General features: G+C 34.0%; 3 protein-coding genes across 6 annotated transcripts; 2 read left to right on the forward strand and 1 right to left on the reverse strand.

Annotated features, from left to right (window-relative positions):
* The first annotated feature begins 1,235 nt into the window (after positions 1–1,235).
* LOC18447815 (2-oxoglutarate (2OG) and Fe(II)-dependent oxygenase superfamily protein) lies at positions 1,236–5,962 on the forward strand. 4 transcript variants are annotated; one of them, XM_088846003.1, is made up of 4 exons: positions 1,236–1,442; positions 4,563–4,810; positions 4,923–5,136; positions 5,339–5,962. In XM_088846003.1, the coding sequence occupies exons 1-4, from the start codon at positions 1,329–1,331 to the stop codon at positions 5,369–5,371; spliced, it is 609 nt and encodes a 202-aa protein (XP_088702129.1). In that variant the 5' UTR covers positions 1,236–1,328; the 3' UTR covers positions 5,372–5,962. The 4 variants fall into 4 exon arrangements, with proteins under 4 accessions (XP_088702129.1, XP_088702128.1, XP_088702130.1 ...); XM_088846002.1 differs by having other exon boundaries at positions 5,585–5,962; XM_088846004.1 differs by lacking the exon at positions 1,236–1,442 and adding an exon at positions 3,714–4,086 and having other exon boundaries at positions 5,585–5,962.
* Positions 5,963–9,617: 3,655 nt separating this feature from the next.
* LOC18447814 (Peroxidase superfamily protein) lies at positions 9,618–11,996 on the forward strand. Its single transcript, XM_020675656.2, has 3 exons — positions 9,618–10,316; positions 10,450–10,638; positions 11,281–11,996. The coding sequence occupies exons 1-3, from the start codon at positions 10,107–10,109 to the stop codon at positions 11,845–11,847; spliced, it is 966 nt and encodes a 321-aa protein (XP_020531315.2). The 5' UTR covers positions 9,618–10,106; the 3' UTR covers positions 11,848–11,996.
* A 391-nt stretch (positions 11,997–12,387) lies between these two features.
* On the reverse strand, positions 12,388–15,938 carry NRS/ER (nucleotide-rhamnose synthase/epimerase-reductase). Its single transcript, XM_006857899.4, has 2 exons — positions 15,433–15,938; positions 12,388–13,069 (listed from the first exon to the last, which is right to left on the reverse strand). Exons 1-2 carry the CDS (start codon positions 15,880–15,882, stop codon positions 12,617–12,619), a joined length of 903 nt encoding a protein of 300 aa, XP_006857961.1. The 5' UTR covers positions 15,883–15,938; the 3' UTR covers positions 12,388–12,616.
* Positions 15,939–22,690: the final 6,752 nt, after the last annotated feature.

Below are 22,690 nucleotides of genomic sequence, written 5' to 3' on the forward strand. Positions count from 1 at the left end.
CTTAGCCTAATAGAGTGGCGGATCAAGATTTGTGTAATCGACCCTAATAGTTAAAAAAAGACTTTGAGGATGATATCTTAGTGTTAAACTTCTCACCTACAAAATAAAAAATATGGGTAATTAGGTTATTTTTCAAAAAAAAAAAAAAAAATTATATAAGTGTGAGGCTCTAAACAATCAATTAGAGAGCACCTAAAAAATTTCACTGGTTGTTTTGATGCCCAAATATCCTCAAATTGATGATCTCGACATCACGATGCATGGACATGAGAAAAAAATAGATTTCAAGGTTTGGAAATAGTGCATCTTGTAATGCATTTTTGGATCGTTAATTTTCAAGATTTTCAAGTTTTCATAGATCCACTTGATCTACTTTGTTTTAAGTTTGAAATTTTATAATTAGATATAAAAATATATTATAAAGCTTTCATGAAGATTTCCAGTATTGGAACTACATTTTTCGACACTATTTGAAGATGCCCTTTAGTTGATTGCTTAAAGCCAAGGTTCTATATAAACGGCACCTTTTTTCAAATATAAAAAAAATTCTATATAAATGGCACTTTTTTTCAAATATAAAAAAAAGGACGCATTTAGCATGCGGCCAGCCCGCATATTCTAGAAATGTGGGCTTGGTAATGAATATATTTGTTAGATATAATTTAATCTTAATTTTTAGAAAATATATAAACTTTAATATGGAGATCATGAATAAGAAAAATAAACAAATTTTAAAACTAAAAATAATAATTATATTAAGAAATCATTTAGAATTGTAGAAAGGGGAAAGTTTTAATAAGGTTGCAACCTTAAAATGTAGAATCACATATGCACCTCAAAAATCTATCGGAAATATTGTTTTAATGTTGAAAAAACCCTCTAATCAATCATCTCGACATCGAGATGTATGAATATAAAAAAAAAAATTTTTGAGTCCCAAAAATAGTACATCTTGCAACACATTATCTACACCGTTCATTTTCAAGATTTTCATATACTTAGATCTACTTGATTTTAACCATTTTTTAATTTTCAAATTTCCTAATTAAGTATAAACATAGATTTTAATATAATATTAAGATTTTTTTACAATACAATTACATCCGAAAAATTTGAAGGTGCCTTAATTGGAGTGTTTAAGATTGCACCCTTCTAGAAATGCGTGAAACAATTGTTCATTAAAAAAAAAAAAAAAAGTCATTCACAATAAAATTTCATCAACGAGAAGTCACGGCACCAGAGAGAGAGGGAGAGGGAAGGGAGGGAACACTTCGTTCTTTCCCCAAATCCAAACTGAGAGAGAGAGAGAGAGAGAGAGAGAGAGAGAGATGGAAGAGAGAGGAGCCGGTGGAAAGCAGTCTAAGAAGAAATCAACATGGCCTGCTATCAAATCTAAACACAACGTTCAAATAAACCAACTTAAGAATTTGGATCTTTTCACGGTACGTATTTCTATTCTTCAAGCATTTTTTCTCATCCAAATCTATTATCTTTCTGATATGTTCCTTGAATACAACTTAATGGCATCCATTTATAATGCAATTTAGCTCTATCCATGTGGTTTTTAAGCTTTCCTGAAGATGGGTTCTGCTATAAAACATTATAACTCTCTCTGTCTCTCTCTCTTATGTGGCTTTCATTTCCTAATCACTGAAAACTATATGTTGTCACAAGAAAACTTTATGATTTCTGCACCAGAAATTGTGGAATAACATGTAAAAATATGAAAATCAGGGGAATACTCAATTTAGATGGGGGATTTGATCATGCCCAACTCAAATTTCGAATTCCTATAAGAAAATAGCTTGGATAATTAATCTAAAATACCCACTTTATCAATAATTCACTAGGTTAATTTAGCAAAAGAAATATTTTTACAGTAGAAGATGATGAACATTCTGTTATAACAATGTGGGTCCCTTCGTTTGAAGTTCCTACGGTCACCAACTTTTGGAAAGAAATTAGAATCGTCAGGAACTGAGAACTCAATTTTATGGGTGCCTAGAACTTAGACCTTCAAAAAAGGGAATGAGATTTATAGCTCAAAACCATTAGGCTATGGGCAGTGTTACCTCGTGTCGTAGGTCTAGTACTTTGGCCTAAAATCTCAATATGGCTATACATGTCCTTACAATTATTTTTATATATAAATAAAAAAATTATGTACTGATTTAAGTAGTATAATCTCTATATACAACGCATACAAAATGGTCGGGAGGTAGTAGAGCTTAAAATGGTAGCGCAACATTACCTGAGCTTTGACCCTAACTTGAGCATTTTTATAAATGTAAGTGTCAACACGTGTTGAAGTATCGACATGCTACACCAGCCATGAGCTGGAACGTTGGGTAACATTTGCAATAGGAGCTCACAAATATCCTTAGGAGTATTTTTGTGATCCTTTTGCAAGTTAAAAGGATCCAATTCTCGTGTTTAGATCAAGAACTCGTCTGGGAAATGGGCTCAAGGCACTAGTGGTTAGGGTGGCAGATGCCATAACTTGATGTCCTGAGTTCCATTCCCACTAGCTTCCAAGTTAATAGTCTAGAAAAAAGAAAAAGGATAAAGAAATTCTTCTTCCCCACTTAGTGCTAGATGCTCAAAAGGAAGAGACAGCTTTAGAAATTTTTCTATTTAGAATTTCCTCTTTAGAATTTCCTCTCAAGATCTTGTTTTTGCAAAGCAACAAGTGAAACCTTGGAGAACATCCATCTCTCTAGATCTTAGACAAGTAGAATTACTGGCAATTCTCCATTAAATTATAATGTTGTTCCTGCTAATGGGGACTTCAGTTAGTAACCCAATTTAACAAATTGCGATACAGAATTTACTTAGGAGATTGCTAAACTAAACTTAATCTTCAACTCTCCTGATATATGCATTTATGCTTTTGTTAATGTGGGCTTTTTATTATCTTAAGATCAAAGCCCTCATAATATTCCTCTATAGTTGACCAACCATGGGGTTTGTTCAGTTTGTCCCTTCCAATTTCTATTTGATCATAGTTGGACTTTTACACATCTATTTGTAAAGGTTTGGGGATCCTTTTCAACGCATCTTTTCTAAAACTAGATTCACCAGTATTCCATGTTCAGATTCTTTTCTAAAAATTTCCTTGTGATACTCTTACTAACTCATTTGAGGTCAAGGTATACAGTTCCCATTCTGAATTTTACACTAAATTAATATATTTGAGTTGTGAATGAATTAAAAACTGGTATTCAGCTATAGGTAAGCCAACGATTCACAACTATGCACTGTAGCTGTAGTTTCCAGTAACTGATAGTCATCCCTGTATGGTTCATATAACTATCTGTCACTGACATGGAACAGTGGATGCCCATCACTTGGACCCACTTATCATGCAAGAGCCATGTATTGTCTTCTTTCTGTCAACTCAAAAGTGTACTATCTTTTGGCGGATTATGGTTGTAATGCACTATCGAGGAATATGTAATCACAATGGTTATAAATGTTTTCAATGTAATTGAAAGGTAGAGCTTGTGGACATTTTGTTTTTGTTAAAATGTAATATCTATAATGGTAATGCTTGTTCTTAATGTTGGAGTTGATGACATCAAAATCACCTCTTCAAGATATCGTACCATTCTTGGGTGTAAGTTTGGAAATAAAAAGTGAAGTCCAACTAGATTAAGACTTTTGGTTTTATCTCTTAGGTTTTGAGATTTATAAATTTATAGGAAGTTTCTGATTTGGTTTGGGGATTGGTTATATATTTACTTGTGGAATAACAGTGAATTTGTGACCTAGTTGAATCACCTTATGAAGAGGTAGGCTTCCTCTAGAGAGAGAAGCAGTGGCCTCTTACATAGAGAGGCAGGACATCCAAAAAGAGAACTGAGCTTCATAGAGACAGAAATGGTGCGAAAGTGCCTTTTGCATAGAGAGAGAGAGCTTGGATTCTTATAGAGAACGGTTTCTATGGAGATTTTGGGTGGTATTCCCCTTTAACGAGGGAATATTTCTAGTACTTTTGATCTTCTCTTCTTAGACAGTGGTTTAGTTGTGAAATAGAAATGGGTTAGATATCGGCTATGTGCGCTGGTCTAAAAGACAGTTTAAGAGGTAACTCCATGTCCAAAATCTTGTGATGTAACTTACAGCAAAAGTGGATTTCAGTTTGTGATACCTATAGATGTCGCTGATTTGGAGTGAACCACATATATCTTATGGTTTGTGTGCTTTTATACTTTCTTTCTCATGATCATATTACAGTTCTAGCCAATTGAATACACAAGCTGAATCCCGATATTCAGCATTCCTCTTTGTGCATCAGAGAGAGTTATTGTAACCCAACACATAATTCTATGAAGCATGGCTTATTCTACTATGACTTTTCTTAACGGCTCTTATTCCCATACCGGCTGCATTGTGCCATTTGATATGGAAGGTGTTCTGTAGACTGTAATATGGCGTTAAGTGCTTGTGGATGTGATTACATCTCTCTCTCTCTCTCTTCTCTCTCTCTCTCTCTCTCTCTCTCTCTCTGCATACGAAATATATCTTGGGTTCACCATTCTTCCTATTTTTGGGTTTTACAGATACCAGATATTTTGACCGCTGCAGAATCAAGGGCCTTTATTACAGTTGCGGAGTCCATGGGTTTTTCGCATCAGGGCAGCCTGGGTCCTGCAAAGGGAGAAGCATACAGAGACAACGATCGCATCTCTGTGAATGATCCCATTCTTGCAGAAACTTTGTGGCATTGTGGCCTCCAAAATATGTTTACTGATATCAAAATTCGAGGAAAAGTTGCTGTTGGGTTGAACCCAAGTATCAGATTTTACAGGTCCCAAGTTTCCCGAATATCATATCCCTACTCTCTCTCTCTCTCTCTCTCATTCTTTTTCTGCAATTTTTATTCATTCAATTGTTTACAAGAGTCTAGTTTGCTTTAACAGGTACAATATTGGTCAGAGATTTGGAAGGCACATTGATGAAAGCGTTGAGCTTGGAGATGGCCGTACTACCAAATACACACTACTGATTTATCTAAATGGGTCTCCAAGATCTAAAGTTAGTAGCAATTCAAGTAGCGACCGTAATTCTTCTGCTCGATCTCTTGTTGGAGGGGAAACTGTGTTTTATAATAATCGTGGAGGCATCGTGGCTGAGGTACCTCTTGTTCCCTTCAAGTTAATCTCACCTAACTTAATGAATTTATTAACAAAGGATCTGTGCTATCAGATTAAAAAATATTTGGATGAATGAGATCAAGTTCAGAATGGCTTCTTCCAATTTCATGTATGAGTGTTTTCTTCAATGGTTTCTTCCAATTGTATGTCTACGAGATACTAATTTGGATGCCCTATTCCAGTTTTATTTATGTAAACCGGATCGCTATCAGTGAATCAAAACTCAGGAAGTCCAACTCAGGCTCATAGTCCAGAACAAAAACCATGGGAACTGGCATTGGTTGTTTATATTTTATTGTTGTTTTCTTTTAGCATGTGGCTGAGTCTCCGACAGACTGGCCACATAATAGTATCTTGACTGTGCTCGGGAACCAAGCGAGTCCCAACCCCCGTCCTTGTGTTAAACCACTAATAGATATCATCCACAGGTATCACCTGTGGAAGGAATGGCTCTTCTTCACTTGCATGGGGATAAATGTATGTTGCATGAAGCCCGGGTGGTCTCAAGAAATGCAAAGTATGTGCTTCGCTCGGATGTAGTATTTATGTAACAAAATCAGGCCTATTACAGTGTACCACTGACTCTACTCAAAGTTTGAGAGAATTTTTCTAGTGCCATATCTTATTCCTCCGATTTTACATCTGATGACTTCGGATGTTTGTGAGCTTTGTATATGAAGGGTAAACAAACTCCGGTTTTACTTATGTGGCCGCAGCCTCTTTAATATGGGGCGTTCAATTATGTAGTCTCTTTTGATTTCGATTCATCTACATAGAAGTCTAAATGATAAGGAAATTTCACCCTACTAGCAATACTTTGCATTGTGTAGGGCCTTCTCTAGCCTTGATCTGAATAGTGGTATATTGGAGGTCTTTAAATGTCCCTTTTCATACAATTATGGTATCGTGCTTATGAATAAAGGGAAAGTATACAATTAAAATGTTTACCAATCGTGTGAGAGGGTTACAACCAGCCGTTAGATGTGAAATCAGGCTGTTGGGGATGTGCCATGGGCTGTGTTCAAAGTCTTTGAAAACTTTTCTCGAACTTTGTATGGAAAAATGACACTTTCTGCAACTCCATTTTAAGTCTGAAGGTTAGTCTGAGCTTTTCTCAAAGATGAAGGGTCTTATTGCATAAATCACATAAGTAAAATGATGCTCATTGTATACAAAGATTGTCTTATGGTGTACAATCCGCAATGAATAAAATGATGCTTATTGTACGTTGGTGCCATTTCCCTATGCCATGCAAAATTGTATAAACTTGTGTTGATCGTCTCTACCTTTTATGAATAAAAATGCTGCTCTCTGATGTGAAAAGATTTCATGCTCCCACCGGAGCATGCCTCTCCATTTGCTCCCTCAAGCAAAACTCTAGCTAGAAACATTTTTAGATCCCAAATTTTAGGGACGAAATCTCTAAAACCAGTAACCAACCTCTGAAAATAATAATAATAATAATTTGTACTCTCTATGTGCCAAAAGAACTAATGTTCAAGATTGAACGGGAACTGTCCTTCGAGGGAAAGATTTAGATGTTCAAGAACTCAAAAATCTAAATTTTTTATTTTAAAATAATGATTTAGTGATACTTAGATAGATCCCAAAGTTTCAAATAAGAAAGTCCTCCTAGGTATCTATTTTGCCTGAGGCAGTTGTCGTACAGTATGCTCTCGTTGGAGTATGTGCTATGCACTCTGAACCACTTGAGACAAATTTAAGTTGGACAGCTATGTCAATACCTTGGATGACCAGGTACTAGACATTATATTATTCATGGATCAAGATTCATCTATATGGTTGGGTAATTGATTGGCTACACTTTGCTAGCATTCTGTTGGAGTGATAAAAGCTTGGTTTGTAGATTTAGTGGCTCATTTAGTGAGGAAAGTTTTGTTGGGTCGACTGAGACAGGCATCCATTCTGGTTTTCTATGGTTTTTGGGCTCAAAATACAACGTTAATCACTATAGATACATTTTTATCCCAGATCGTATAGATACATTTTTATCTCAGATCGAATTTGGCGCTTCCAAAATAGTGTAGATCCAGTGATCTTTGAATTTGAAATGAGTGGTCCAAATTATGAGTTTTTTAAGACTATATATATTTTCTAGGGATCCAGTCTTATCAATTTATTTCAATCATCATATAGTTATAGTTTAATCGAAGGAGAGGATAACATAACTCTGGACGCAAATAACAGAGCTGTTATCCATTATTATTCATGTAAATGGACGACATATAGTTATAGTTTAATGGAAGGAGAGGATAAAATAACTCTGGACGCAAATAATAGAGCTGTTATCCATTATTATTCATGTAAAGAGACAATATATGGATAAATGCACCGATATGTGGATATAGCTGTTTGAAATTGAATCGAAGTTTTGCAATCTAATCTAAATACAGAACAATAGATTAGATTAGAAATAGATATTCTTATATTTGTAGATACATATATAAATATACATCGTATCGTGGGATCATATGAAGGGTTGTTTATACTTGATACCTAGCTGATTCGATGAGTTATTACTGATAGTTCACTCATGATAGTGCTAGTTGATGAGAATTACTTCAAAAGCTAAAAGAGTAAAATAAATTCTGGTTACCGGCCCTATCAAAATAAGTAAAGAATCAACTCAAAACTCACTGAAATTGTAATTATTCAGTTGAAAAACCTTTAAATCGATCATCTCAACCTTAATTATTATAGTTGTAAAAAAAATTAAGATTTCAATAGCTAAAAAGTGTATATTGTTAATTATTCTGTTGAAAAACCTTTAAATCGATCATCTCGATCTTAACTATTATAGTTGTAAAAAAATTTAAGATTTCAATAGCTAAAAAGTGTATATTGTAAAAAATTATCTAGACCATCTATTTCACCCTAAAAATAAGTATTTAATGATCTAGAAGATATGTAGTATTTTTTAGCTTCAAATTTCATATTCAGTGTTGGACATAGATTTTAGAACCATCATATAGACTTCCGACGCCCAAAGTGCTATCCAAACGAAGAATTATGGTGAGGCCTTATTTTATTTCCATAATACTAGGCCTTATAGCAATTACCTCACATCCCTAATGTGGAATTTGGAAAAGCGGATGCACAATAACAAGTTCGTTAACTTACCAATTTAGTAAAGGGCAAGCTTTCTATGCTTTCCCTACAGCATAAAACTTATATACTTCCCCTTATCAAACCGTCCACTCTGAATGGAGGGCTAAGATTGCCCCAATCACAATGTCACGTCTCTACACTATTTTATTTTTAATTTTTTTTCTATAAACAATTTTGACACCAAATTTTGGACGTCCAATCCTCTATTAAACTCGCACTAGCGAAAAATATTAAAAACTATTTCAATAAAATATAATAACCAAAATACCCTTTGAAAGTTTCAAGGGGTATTTTAGTCATTATATTTTATCAAAAAATTATTTTTAATATTTTTTATAGGTGTACCCCAATGAGAAGATGACACGTACAAATTTCATATTCATATAATTTGTATAAAAAATCTAAAAATAAAATACTTTGAGACGTCGGATCTAAGATCAAATGATGATCGGCTCTCTTGATCAAAATTGGACGGCTGGATGGTAGGGAAAGCATAGATCTTCTATGCTGTAAAAAAAGTATAGAAACCTTTCCCTTTAGTCAAAAAAAAAAAAAAAAATTTATGCAAAAAATCAGGATGAAAAAAAATAAAGCATAACCCGACTTGGCAAATTTGACCAAAAGAGATTTGAAAATCAGGACATGGAAAATGAGCCATGACGACCCAATACAATATTTTTTGGCTATACCCTTTGGATCCTAGTACGATTAGCACGTGTGCGGCACAATCTCTCTCCATGTGGACGTGGGTATGTGATGATTGAGCTTAAAAAAATTTTCAGATCAATACTATCAATATTATTAGGATTAAAATAGGCCTTTCGGTTTAGTCAAATCAAAACTGGTTTGAGTGAACAATAAACCGATTAAATTGTATTGTTAAAATATAAAAAAAAATGCAAGAATTAATATCTCTAAAAATACAAAATACATTTTTGTTTGACTATTGCAACTAATCGATAATCTCTCGAAACCAGCCAAATATTAATCTTAAGCAATCTTTAAACCAAAACCCCGATCACCATCGATTCTCAACAACTATGGTCTAAATATTATTCTACTCAACAATCTCTCCCTCCTCTCTCTCACTCTCTCCCTCCAAGCCCCAAAACACAAACACTGAGCGAAAACTCTCCTCTCTCTCCCTGGTATTTCAGGCCTTTATCTTTTTGTCCATCCATCTAGAGCTGCCAAATATTAGTACATGTATTTCAAAAAAAAAAAAAAGTACATTCTCTCTCTATATATATGTACTTCACAAAAAAAGTATATCCCCTCTCTCTCTCTCTCTCTACCAAATAAAGTCGAGCACCCTCCCCTCCACTCCAGTCCCACTGCGATAACAACGCTGCGCCAAACTCTCTACACACTGTTCACGCATCTTAGACTCCATTCTTCTCCTCCTAACCCTACCTTTTAACTCTATTCACCAAAAACATCCCATCCCATTCGTAATTCAATTTCCCAAAACTCCCCTCCATTTTTCATTTGATGGGGCCAATTCAGTTATTTTAATTTTAATAACTTTTTTTTTTTATTTTTTTATTTCCATTTTCTCTCCTTATCTTGGAAACTCTAGGAGTGGCTTAGAAGCCTTAAACACAAAAAGCAAAGAAACCCCAAGAATCAAAACCAGGTGTACTTTCATTGTTTGCTTAAATTGCCAAAATTTTAGAATTCATTACCAGCATTGCTTAGGTTTCACTACTAATGGCTGTTATATATGGGAACCACCCATAGGCTAGTTTCCACGCAAAGAATCTCTTCAGTAACTGAAACAAAAAAAAATAATAATCAGTTGGATTTATTCAAGAGAAGATAATGGGTATGCTTGGTTTTCTGGTGTTGGTGGCAATGGTAATGGGCAGCGGAACAATTCGCTCAGAGGCAAAGCTGAGCACTTCTTACTACGACCGGACTTGCCCTCAAGTGGAGAGGGTGGTGTCTGAAACTGTATGGAACGCATCGATGCACGACTCCAAAGTCCCGCCCCGCATCCTCAGAATGTTCTTCCACGACTGCTTCATAACGGTTAAACTCTCTCTCTTTCTAAAGCAAGCATGTTTAGCTAGGAGGACCCATGGATTCAGTGCAATAATGCTATGATCGAACCCCATGTATATCCAAGGTTTTAAATGTAATTTGGTCGTACTTTCTGTGGCAGGGATGCGACGCATCAGTGTTACTAGACTCGACTCCTAAAAACCAGGCAGAGAAAGATGCACCACCCAATGTATCCTTGCGCTCTTTCTACGTGATAGACCAGGCCAAAGCTAAGCTCGAGACTGTTTGCCCGAGAACGGTCTCATGCTCTGACATCCTCACTATAGCAGCAAGAGATGCAGTAACCCTGGTACTTCCAATCCCTCACTCTACCACCACCCATATATATATATATATATATGGGTTTTCTACAATAAACTACTCAAATGGTGATTTCGGAAAATCGTACTTCCAAACCTCTGAACATAAAATACCCTTCGGTCAGTCTAACTTTCAAGATGGGATATTTGAGGTAATTTTGAAACCCATTATAGATAGTAGGATGGAATAATGGGTGAGAGAGTCAGATTATAAAACTCACCTCCATTTCTCCTCCGAAATTCAGATTAATCTAAGTTATAAGGGCATTTATGATTTATGATAAAACTTCTGGATGCAAGGTTGTGTGCGTGTATTTATTTTCTATGCAAGAGTGTATACATTGTCGATTTAACTGATGGATGGACGGTGATCGAGCATGAGTGGAACCAAGCCCTTGCATCATGTCATGTTCTCTCAAGATTTCAGCCTATTAATTGATTGGATGGTGAAAGCATTTATGACCATTTCCATGAGCACGGCAATAGTTCCATTAAGGAATTATTGGACCTGCTCCTCCATCCTCCCTCAATTTCTCACCAACCCATCTGATAAAAATTCTATCACTTTCTTCTCCACAAAATCCGACTGCATTTCCTTCCAAAATAATCAATGTTGCCTGTTGCCTCTACAGTCAGGAGGCCCATACTGGAACATGAAGAAGGGAAGGAAAGATGGTAAGGTTTCGAAGGCCTCAAACACCAGAGGCCTACCAGCACCCACATTCAATGTCTCTCAGCTCCTCCAAAGCTTCTCAAACCGAGGCCTCTCTAAAAAAGACCTAGTGATCTTATCAGGAGGCCACACTATTGGTTTCTCCCACTGCTCTTCCCTCAAAACACGGATTCGTAACTTCAATTCGAGCCATTTTTCTGACCCCACAATGAATCCTGAATTCGCTGTCACTCTTAGAACCCAATGCCCTCCCCACAATGTGAACCCTAATGCTGGCCAATTACTTGACTCCACTTCGAGAAAATTTGATAACAATTATTATAAAAGGTTGATGGGAGGTAAAGGAGTGTTTGGGTCTGACCAAGACTTGTTCACTGACCCTCGAACCAGAGGGCTTGTTGAACTGTTTGCAAAGGATCAAGGGGCATTCTTTAGAGAGTTTGCAGCTTCCATGATCAAGCTGGGGGAGGTAGGTGTGAAGGATAAGGATGGTGAAGTCAGGATTAACTGCAGGATTGTTAACTGATGAGACAGCAGAGAGTTTTCCCAAGGAGAAATAAGAGCAGTAAAAAGTCATGAATTTTTTTTGTGAGTGTGAAACACTATTGTATTAGTATTTAATAAAGAGTTTTCCAGCAAACAATAAGTTAATGATATTTTTGCATAGTTTGGATTTGGAGTTGTGGTTTTTGTATATTTAACCAATTCCCCTGTACTTTTTACAAACTAATCCTCTGTTAAGGGTAACACCAAACTTCAACATATCAAGAAAAGTTTAAAAATAAGTCATTCACTTTCAGCCGTGGGACTAAATATGCAAATCTATTCATAGTATAATAGGAATGCCAAGTTTTCACAATAACAGCTCTAGATGCAGATAGGCAAATAATAGTATGTTCAACTGTGTAACCTTCTGTTGAAATTGCACAATTACAGCGCAAACAGTACACTACACAGTACCAGGATGCATCTTTATCTGTAAATGAACTAATCAATTAACAACTTAATGATTTTTCTTTTATAATTGAATAGAAAAATAACGATGAAAGAACCACAAAGGAAAATGTTATCAATGAAGTAGAAGACATTCATTTAATGAACTTCCAGTATCAGAATTTTGTTCGATAACCGCATCCTATAGATCAACAAATCAATACCTAGAAACAAATTTTACTGCAAAAAGAAAGATAATACCACCATGAACTGAAGTTCCATTGCTAAGGTCTTATTATGATTAAGCCACATCTCTGAACATAGATCGGCAATTGAGTATAGGCCATGCCAAAACAAAGATTTCAAGTGCTTGCAGTCTTGTGATTTGGCCCAAAAACATACTTTATGAGTGACTCCTTGATGGATAGAAGCTGAGGAAACTGCTTCTTCAACTTGCTGGCATCTAACTCATTATTGCTCCTTTGTGCAACAATCACCTTGGCCTGTTCCTCCAAAGTGAAATTCTTCCAAGAAAAATAGGGGTCAATATAATCACGATACATCTCAAGAATCTCATTATGACTGACCACTCCAGGGTTGGTGAAGTTCCAAATGCCTGTTAAATTTTTCTTCGCCATCTCAATGGAAATAGGCAAGAGTTCATCAAGGATTGTCATGGAATTGGGGATGTTAACCACCTTCTCATAGCGGGTAATCTTGGTGATGAAGTTGCGGGGGTTGGACAAATCAGATGAGATTGGCATACGAACACGAAGAGTGCAGACATTCTCATAATTCTTGAGCAACTCTTCCACCTGATGCACCAAAGGAAGGAGTGATAAAGAGATAGATGATAAATTGCATTACTTGAATGTTGGTAAATATGTCATTGTAGTTTGCAAAACTTGCAAAATGGGATTAAAAATTCTGCACAGTAAACTGTTAAATATGTGAAAAAGTAAGCTGTAATCCAATAGACTGTGGAAAACCATCTGATGAAATGACGAACAGAAATGGAGAGGGAGACCAGAAGATTCATGACTTCCATGGACTATGGTTTTCTATGGTCCATTGGATAATAATATATTCCCTTAATAGATTGTCTAACTAAAATAAATAATAGGATAGGCAATGATTTCAAGCTGTCCAAAAATTCATTGTTCCTAAAGAATATCAGCCCATGTTTTAGTGCATTATCCAAGAATGAAGAAAATGTTTGTTTTACATATTGTTGATCAATATTGTTTCTATAAATTTTCAGGTTACCATAGTTTTATTGATTTTCGTTTTAGAATATGTGAAAAGCTGACTCGTTCTTCAAGAGATTGAAAGGCTCCCTTATTGGTATCACTGAAATAAAAACCCCTTCAATTTTGTCCCTGTGTGAAGGTAAAACATTTGCTTTGTTCACTTGGGAAACCAAATCTCTACATCAAAGCAAGCAGAGATTTCACTAAAACACCTCATGTTCACCCCCCATGAAATTTGGTGTTTAGTGCTCGAGTTAATAATAATAATACATCACGTAATTGATGCTATACAGATTATACATAATGAAATTTCTTAGTACACATTGATACATAACATTAGTGAAAATAAAGAGTTCAGTATGGGAAGAGTTGTCAAATGCACAGCAAATAAATGACAATTCGATGTGATATTCTAAGAACTTCTTAAGGGCATAAGGAATATTCAAGTTATCAAGTTCAAGAATAAATACCCAAATGCCTCATTTTGCTATCATGAAACTGAGATTCATGTAAGCATCAGATTACAGGCCAAAATGGAGATTCACAGCACAAGATCAAGAACAACTAAGGAGAGCTGGAAATTCTGCAATCCTTTTGGAAATGCATGTCTCAGGTTTTCTTAATTATAAACAAATTTATTCTTTGAAATACAAAGTTCAAATTATTAATGCATTATTCAAGTTAAATTTCTCTACAAATCACCCAACAAAGGTTGCCACGCCAGCTCATGCCTCATCTTTATGCAGAGTCAAGATAGCATGTTTTAATTGAAAATGAAAAAGAGGTTAGAATTATTTATCTTTCATATTCCAAGTGATCTATAAAGATTAAACTCTCCCAGCTCAAATCACCAATGCTGCCCAACAATGTCCACTAGTTAAATGGATCCACAGATACAGGAAATTTTACAAGCAAGGAATTGCAAATACTAATGTTGAATTCTTTTAAAATTCTGAGAGGATGAGAAACAAGGAAGTGTAAGGTATTCTAAGTCCCAGGCTTCGGGTTATACAGTAAGAGATGTGAATGGCATCTTGATGAAGCTCTGAGTTCCACTGAAATTCTCTCTAATCACTAGTATTTTTACTAGTCTCTTGCATAAGAATAGTCCAATTATATCTCAAGGAGATATACAATCACAAGAGAGAAGCCCATTAACAGCCGTCTTCTAAAAGTGTATCTGAGAATACTAATGAAAGATCACACTTTCGGGTCCAACAAACAAAGATGAACAACTGTAGTGCAAACAAAAACAGGAAATAGGTTTCCGAGGTATGATGTGAATACATCAAAGTCTTTTGTTAAGAACAGGATATCACTACTGACCATAAAAACAATCTTAAAATATGTGGTTCTGAACTCCAGTAAAAGGAAGAAGTATCACAGCACAAATCACCAAAGGGACACATTTCAAGTATCAATCAAGAACCGAAATGAATCGCATCGAATCATTATAAAAAAGAAAGCAACTCGTGTGAAAATGAGGTGACGAGGACCAGATCTGATCGTTAGAAGAAACCCATATCAAGGAGAAGGCAGTATTTCATAAATCGCGCATATCACTAATTACTGCCATAAAAACAAAATGATCTGATTAGAGACCAAATTCTTAGATGTAGTTGGGTTTAGAGATCTCACCCAAGATGACTAATTAGTTACCAGGTTAATACCCATAAATCCATTTCTATCAGATCCAAGCCCCCGCTGAAACCCAAACTTCATAATGGCCACAAAATTCCCAACTAATTTTAACAAACCCAACTTAAAAAGGAAACCATAAATATCTACCAATCACATTCCTGACTCAAACAAAACAAGAAAAAAAAAAAACAAAAAAACAAAAAGCAACATTCCTTTTCCCCCCCATATGAACCAGATTCGAGTAACCAATTCTTATACTAAAAACAATGACTTAAAGAGAGAGATACCATTGCTTTCGTCTTGGAGTAGAAAGACCCAGTAAAATTTGGGGTATCTTCCTCCTTGAATCCAATCCCAGAACCAAGGGGATGAGCCTCATCATACTCGAATATGCAACCAGTTGCATAGTTAATCACGATCAAGTTTCTTTCTCTACAAACATCAGCTAGAGTGAGAGTACCGACCACATTGGTCCTAATGGTTTCCACCTTGTGGGTCTCGCACCAATCAACGTTGGGTCTTCCTGTAACACCAGCTGCATTGAAAACATGGGTGGGCTTGACAATGGCGATATCAGCCTCCAATTGAGACCTGTTCTCCAGTCTACCATTTCCATATTCAAAGGCAATCCCTTGGGCTCTGCAAATTTGGCCTAAGAGGCCACCAATCCACCCAGTTTTTCCATAGATGAGGAATTTCAGAGGCTTCTCTGAGGACCCATTTGCGGTGAAACCCATGAGTGCAGGGGGGGAGAGAAAGTAGGGAGAGAGAGAGAGAAGACTTTTGTGTTTGCAGGGAGAGATGGGGGAGGAGGCCACATGGGCGTGGTGGTGCGTTGTACTTGTAAGAAAGAGACACGACAATGTGGCCGAGGCCTCACAGTATCGTATGAGATCTGCCTCTCGTTACTCCACCATTTGCTGAGCAATTATTTAGTTCGTTCCTATATTTTCTCTTTCTATGTCCTTTGCCTCCTCTTTCCCCATACTTTCTCACACTAAATTATCTAGTAGATGAACTTTCTATAAAGTCTGGGCCTTGTAAAAAAATGTAAAGCCTCCTATAAAAAATACTACCATGCCAAATCTAGACTCTGATATCACTTTCTAATTTTGATTATAAGATTTGTAGTTTAAAATATAGTAAGGATCTTTCATATACCTGAACATTTAAAGTTTAGATATCATGCTACAATGTCTATTATTTTTAGGATTTAAAATCCTAATCTTTTTCATAATCATAATAATCAAGTTCGAGATGATCGATTTGAAAAAAATTTATGTCAAAACTGCAATTTTATGTGAGTTTTGACGTGAGGTTTTACTTGATTTTGTAGAATTAAAGTTGTATCAAAAGATTTTCCTTTTCATTCCTCTACTCAAAAGTATGTATAAGAAAAATTATAGATACTGGCATCTTATTCCCCTTAAATTTTTTTATACCATGCTATTAACCTTAATACTATTTTTTTTCTTATTCTCCTAATATTTTTGATCCCACGTTATTAACCTTAATATTATTTTTCTTTGCAACCACCATTTAAATAAAAAAAGTTTTTTTTTTTACTAAAATACCTCAATGTTTTAGCCCACGCCTCCAAACATGACTGGCACGAATTGAATATAGGAGTGGTCTGGCACAAAAAATGTGTTGGACCGGCTCTATACAAGTTGTACTAATAAGGCACAAAAATGTGTTGGACTGGCACAAGTAGAAATGGAGCCATACAGGCACAAAAAACGTGTAGGACCAGCTCTGTACAAGTTGTACGGGTTTAGCTCTGAACTTGTAGAGAGAAAGTTAGAAATATGGAAAAAAAAGGAAAAAAAGAGTGCTTTGTAGTCAGGGTTGGTTGCAGAAAAAAATATTATTCGGGTTGTACTAGTGTGTTATCAAAAGTGTTACGGGGGCTGTTTAAAATTTTCCTAGAATATTTTGATGTATATTTGGGAATTACATCAAAACATATGAATATCTATTAAATGGTTAATATAGAAAATAAATTTTGACAAATTTCCTGTTGTTTTTATCCCTATGTTTTCTCCCACTAAATTCTCTCCATCTGACAATATGCTGAGGAGGATATATTGATTTTTTATCCCATATAATTATCTGGTCCAATTGACATTTAATTTACCCAGATAAACTACATCAACCATGGATTTGTCCCTATTTTATTGAGAGGTTTGGGAGCATTCAGTTGTCCCTTTCTCCCTCTTCACGTGGAGGTCCACATTGACCATGGTCCTCTACAGAGAATACCAAAATTGTCTTCCTATCTAATAGGAAATGTTGTTGAAATACAGTTGCAACAATAAAATGATGAATTTAAGCGCATCTCAAAAACGCATACGATAAATCTATTTTGATATTGGAAAACCTCGTAAGAGATCATCTCGACATTGATATATATATATATATAAAGATTGAGTTTTAAAAATAATGGATCTTACTACATATTATATGGACCATCCATTTTCATGATTTCCAAGTGTTTATAGATCTACTTGATTTGAACCACTTTTGAAATTTAAAATTTTATAATTAGAGATGAAAATGGATTCTCGGGTCATCTTGAGAATTTTTTACGCCAGAATTATATTTTAAGACAAAATTTAAAAGTGCGCCTTACTTTGATTGTTTAAAGTTGCAACCCTACATGAAACCGCACCGTAGATAGATAGCAAACAGCCTCACGGCAATAAGTCTCCAAGGTATGAATTCAGTTTTGATCCCAAAAGTTCATTGAAAAGGTGTGTAACTTTTTTTCTTAAATGTCAAAATGAAATTTGAAAAAAAGTACATGATTATTTTTTATCTACTTTTAAAAATTAGTTTTTGTAAAAATAAAATTGTAATAATCTGCACGGCCATGTCAAATTTACACCATCCAACTAAAGTGGATGGTGTAGAACATGATAATATTTTCTACAAATGAAGTTGTTGCCTTATATAAACCGTGGTTACGAATAAAGGGGGACGGTTCATATAAGGTCTCAAGTCTCAACATTAAACTATCAAAGATAGCATACTTGTAAACGGTGCTAAAAGATGTATTTCAAGTGTCGAAAACTCTTATAATGTATTTTAAAAAATAAGAAAGATCAAGCATATCTATAAATATTTAAAAACTTCAAAAAAACAAAAATGGTTCGGATAATATGTTAATGGTGTGCTATTTTGAGGTCTTGAAATTCACTTTTTCGTATCAAACATCTCAAGGGTGAGAGATGGACAATTGGAGATTTTTTTAGTGTCAACAACTTTTCGAGGTCAATTTTTGAAGTCAACTTTACTTTTACAGTACAAGATTGACACTTATACAAAAATTTTCCATAAATAAGTAGACATTGAATATATATGTAGGGCAATGATTTCATGCAACCGTTGTATTGTAACATGATGCAATAACTTTAAAAAAACTATCTTATGACCATTTGTTTGATTCAATTTTGAAATATACACTCTTTTCATTCTAATGAACAATTACAAAAAAGAAAAATTTGAAAACACAACCTAGAAAGCATTTTTTTAGCTCAATTAACATAGGCCGTCCATTTTGGTGAGATTCTTCGATCTAGGTCTTAAAAGGATTTTTTCATTTTTAAGTTTTTTAGATGGTTTTATTATTATTAGATGAACAATGTTAAAAGAAATAAAATGATTTTGAGTTTATAAAGGCTAAGATCTTGAAGTTCACAAAATGAATGGTCTAGATTCGTTTTTGGAGGGGGACTCATTTTGACTATATCTAAGGTTCAAATTAACAAATTTTTTTTTTTTAGGATTGTTTATTGAGACGAAGAGAGCGTATGTGCAAAATTTAAAGTCATACAAATACCACAAACATGATTTTCTAGAAGTGTCGTTGCATTATACTATGATACAACCGTTGCATTAGATCATTGCTCATATATGTAGCATACACACCATTTTATCCATAAAAAAGGCTAAAACTAGACAGACACATAAATTGATGCTTCCTAACTCATCTGGACCCTTGGAAACCTTGGTAAAGCTTTAAAGATATTAGCAATTTAGGCATCCGTTAATGGGTGCAGTTTATATAGATAAAATATTAAATGGTTATTAAACTTTAAAAAAAAAAAATTAAATAGTTATTATCTTAAATGTATCTTGATAAATTTGGTTTTTTCGCGCTAAATTCTATCCATTGATATATGAATTGGAATCGTATACCGTAAGACGATTTAGCATTGTTACAAAGCCGTCACAATCACACCTAACCATTAGATGTTAAATTGGATGGTTTGTAGAGTGTCGCAAAGTTTGATATTTTTTTGAATTTTGAGGGTAGTTAGTGACACATTTAAACCACCTGATTTAAAATTTGATGGACAATATTGATTGTGACCACCTTGTTTAAAATGTTATAATTATAGATAAAAAAAGGTTCTTTGGCAATTTGAGAATTTTTTACACCAAAATCACATCTCATAATAAAGTTTGGAGGCATGTCTTACTATGACTGCTTAAGTTTACAATCTTATGCAACCACACCTATATATATATATATATATATATATAGAGAGAGAGAGAAAGAGAGAGAAGAGAGACAGAGAGAGCTTTCTATGTTTCCCCTTCAACATAAAACTTATATACTTCCCCTTATCCAACCATCTATTCTGAATGGAGGGCTAAGATTGCCCCAATCACAATGTCACGTCTCTACACTATTTTATTTTAAATTTTTTTTTATAAACTATTTTGACACCAAATTTTAAACATCCAATCCTCTATTAAACTCGCACTAGCAAAATATATATATATATAAAAATTCCAACAAAATAAAATGATCAAAATACCCTTAAAAGTTATAAAAGGTATTTTGGTCATTATATTTTATCAAAAAATTATTTTTAATATTTTTTGTAGGTGCGCCCCAATGAGAAGATGGCACATACTAAATTTTATATTCATATAATTTGTATAAAAAAACTAAAAATAAAATACTTTGAGACGTTGGATCTAAGATCAAACGGTGAGTGGCTCTCTTGATCAAAATTGGACGGCCGAATGGTAGGGGAAGCATCTTCTATGATATAGGGGAGTATAGAAACATTTCCCATATATATATATATATATATGAAAAAATCTTCCCAACACCTATAGGCGAAAATGAATAGTGATTTTGCCTACCTTCATCACCGTCCAAATTTCATCGCACGGTCACGATTATCAGGCAGTGTTTTATTTTTCATTTTTTTTACAAATCGGAATGACCTCAAATTTTGAAAATATGTACATCTTACTGAGACGCATCTAAGAAAAATATAAAAACAATTATCTGTAAAATAAAATTGACCAAAATACCCCCAAAAGGTTTTGGGGGTATTTTGGTCAATGTTTTACATGTAAAATATTTTTTTTATATTTTTCAAAGGTTCCCCTATTTTTGATGAATATATGTTCCAAATTTTAGGTCATTCTGATTTGTAAAAAAAAATGAAAAATGAAACACTATCAGACAATTGTGACCACACAATAAACTTTGGACGGTGATGAGAGTAAGCCAAATCACTGTTCATTTTTTCCTACAAGCGTTGCGTAACGTTTATATATATATATATATATATATATATATATATATATATATATATATATATATATATATATATATATATATATATATATATATATATATATATATATATATATATATATATATATATCTGTGTGTGTGTGTGTGTGCGTGTGTGTATGTGTTTGTGTGCTATTTTCTAAACTTCAAATTACAAAAGTTCAAAATAGAGAGAGTTGTGAAGGGTAGATTTATTAATTTTGTAGTCTATTCTTTAAACAAAGTTATTTTTGTGGGGGGCAATTTTGTAAATATTACTATGAGACAAAAGGTACTTTTGTTATTTCAATAAGGGATAAAATTGAAATTTTAACGAAAAGGCAATGGCACTCTACAAATAAAGTTCGAGGACACTAACTTCCAAAATGCCATTGTACCTTTGTGAAAATTTTAAATTTGCTCTTGTTTCATAGTAAAGTTACCTATTTAAATAATTTTTAATTAAATAATAAAAATTATTTTAATAAATACACCCATCACAACCTCTTCTAACTTGAACCTTTGTATTTTCAAGTAAAAGGAATATGAAGGCGTGGAGAAATGAGCTTTAAATTTCAAGTAAAAAGTCCAAAATGCTCTTCTATATCCTTTGATCTTCAATTAACATAGGGGCAGTAAAATAGAAATACGATTCACAAATTCTCAAACTCGAACCTATGTAATTTGAGAGGTTGTTAACCTTAAAAAATCCCTATATATATATACAATCCAATGAAGGCGCACTTCTAAACAATCCAATTACGGCGCACCTCTAAATTCTATCATAACATGTAATTTTGTTGTAAAACATTCTTAAGATTATCTTAAAATCTATTTTCATATATAATTAGAAGGTTTTAAACTCCAAAAATAGTTAAAATCAAGGACATCTATAAACATATGAAAATCTAGAAAATGGACGGCCTAGATAATGTGTCGCAAGATACACTATTTATGAGACTCAAAATTTTTTTATTTTAATATTCATACATCTTGATATTCAGATGATCACATAGAGGTTTTCCAACATTAAAATAACCTTTCTGATAGGTTTTTGAGGTGCATCTGTAATTCTACATTTTAAGGTTGCAACCGATATATATATATATATATATATATATATATATATAAGAAAAATATTTTGTACACCCATGGGCATACTGCTATAGTAAATGCCCACGACTTAGATTGAATCTGGACCGATCTGACGATCACAGATGTCCAATAGTGTATGAATTTTAATTTTAACTTTTTACAAATCCAAACCGTTTGAAATTTTAGGCGTGTATTCTTCAAAAATAGGCGAATCTACGAAAAAATATCAAAAAATATTTTACATGAAATAAATTGACCAAAATACCCCCAAAAAATTCGAAGGTATTTTGGTCAATGTTTTTTTCGCGAATTATTATTTTTTATATTTTTATCAGGTGCGCCTTAATGATAAAAATACGCGCCTAATTCAATTGATTTGGATTTGTAGAAAAAAAAATTAAAATTCAAACACAAAATAAAGTTGTGAGCATCAGATCGGCCCAGATTCAATCTAGGCCATTGGCATTTACTGTAGCGATCAGCGATTGGGCATGAAAAATCCACTCCCATATATATATGGAAAAAGTTTATATAAAGCTGAGGCTCTAAACAATCAAATTTGAACCTACCTAAAAAATTTCACTACAAAAAGTTGTTTTGATGCTCAAATATTTTCAAATCGATCATCTTGATATCAAGATGCATGGACTTGAGAAAAAATGGATTTCAAGTTATGAAAATAGTATATTTTATAACGCTTTTTTGGATTGTCAATTTTCAAGTTTTCATAGATCTATCGATCTACACGATTTTTTAAGCTTTAAACTTTATAAGTAAAGATGAAAATATATTGTAAGGCTATCACAAAGATTCCCAGTATTGAAACCACATTTCTCGACACTATTTAAAGGTAGGCTCTAATTTGATTG

Source organism: Amborella trichopoda, chromosome 9, assembly GCF_054954075.1.
Source record: "Amborella trichopoda isolate Santa Cruz 75 chromosome 9, AtrichopodaSantaCruz75HAP2 v2.0, whole genome shotgun sequence".
NCBI classification, from domain to species: Eukaryota; Viridiplantae; Streptophyta; class Magnoliopsida; order Amborellales; family Amborellaceae; genus Amborella; species Amborella trichopoda.

Coding starts and splice junctions, on each gene's coding strand:
- LOC18447814 (XM_020675656.2), top strand. CDS start 10,107: ATGGGTATGCTTGGTTTTCTGGTGTTGGTGGCAATGGTAATGGGCAGC. Junction 10,317..10,449: donor TCCACGACTGCTTCATAACG/GTTAAACTCTCT, acceptor TTTCTGTGGCAG/GGATGCGACGCATCAGTGTT. Junction 10,639..11,280: donor CAAGAGATGCAGTAACCCTG/GTACTTCCAATC, acceptor TTGCCTCTACAG/TCAGGAGGCCCATACTGGAA.
- NRS/ER (XM_006857899.4), bottom strand. CDS start 15,882: ATGGGTTTCACCGCAAATGGGTCCTCAGAGAAGCCTCTGAAATTCCTC. Junction 13,070..15,432: donor ACTCCAAGACGAAAGCAATG/GTATCTCTCTCT, acceptor TTGGTGCATCAG/GTGGAAGAGTTGCTCAAGAA.
- LOC18447815 (XM_088846002.1), top strand. CDS start 1,329: ATGGAAGAGAGAGGAGCCGGTGGAAAGCAGTCTAAGAAGAAATCAACA. Junction 4,811..4,922: donor CCAAGTATCAGATTTTACAG/GTCCCAAGTTTC, acceptor TTGCTTTAACAG/GTACAATATTGGTCAGAGAT. Junction 5,137..5,584: donor GTGGAGGCATCGTGGCTGAG/GTACCTCTTGTT, acceptor TATCATCCACAG/GTATCACCTGTGGAAGGAAT.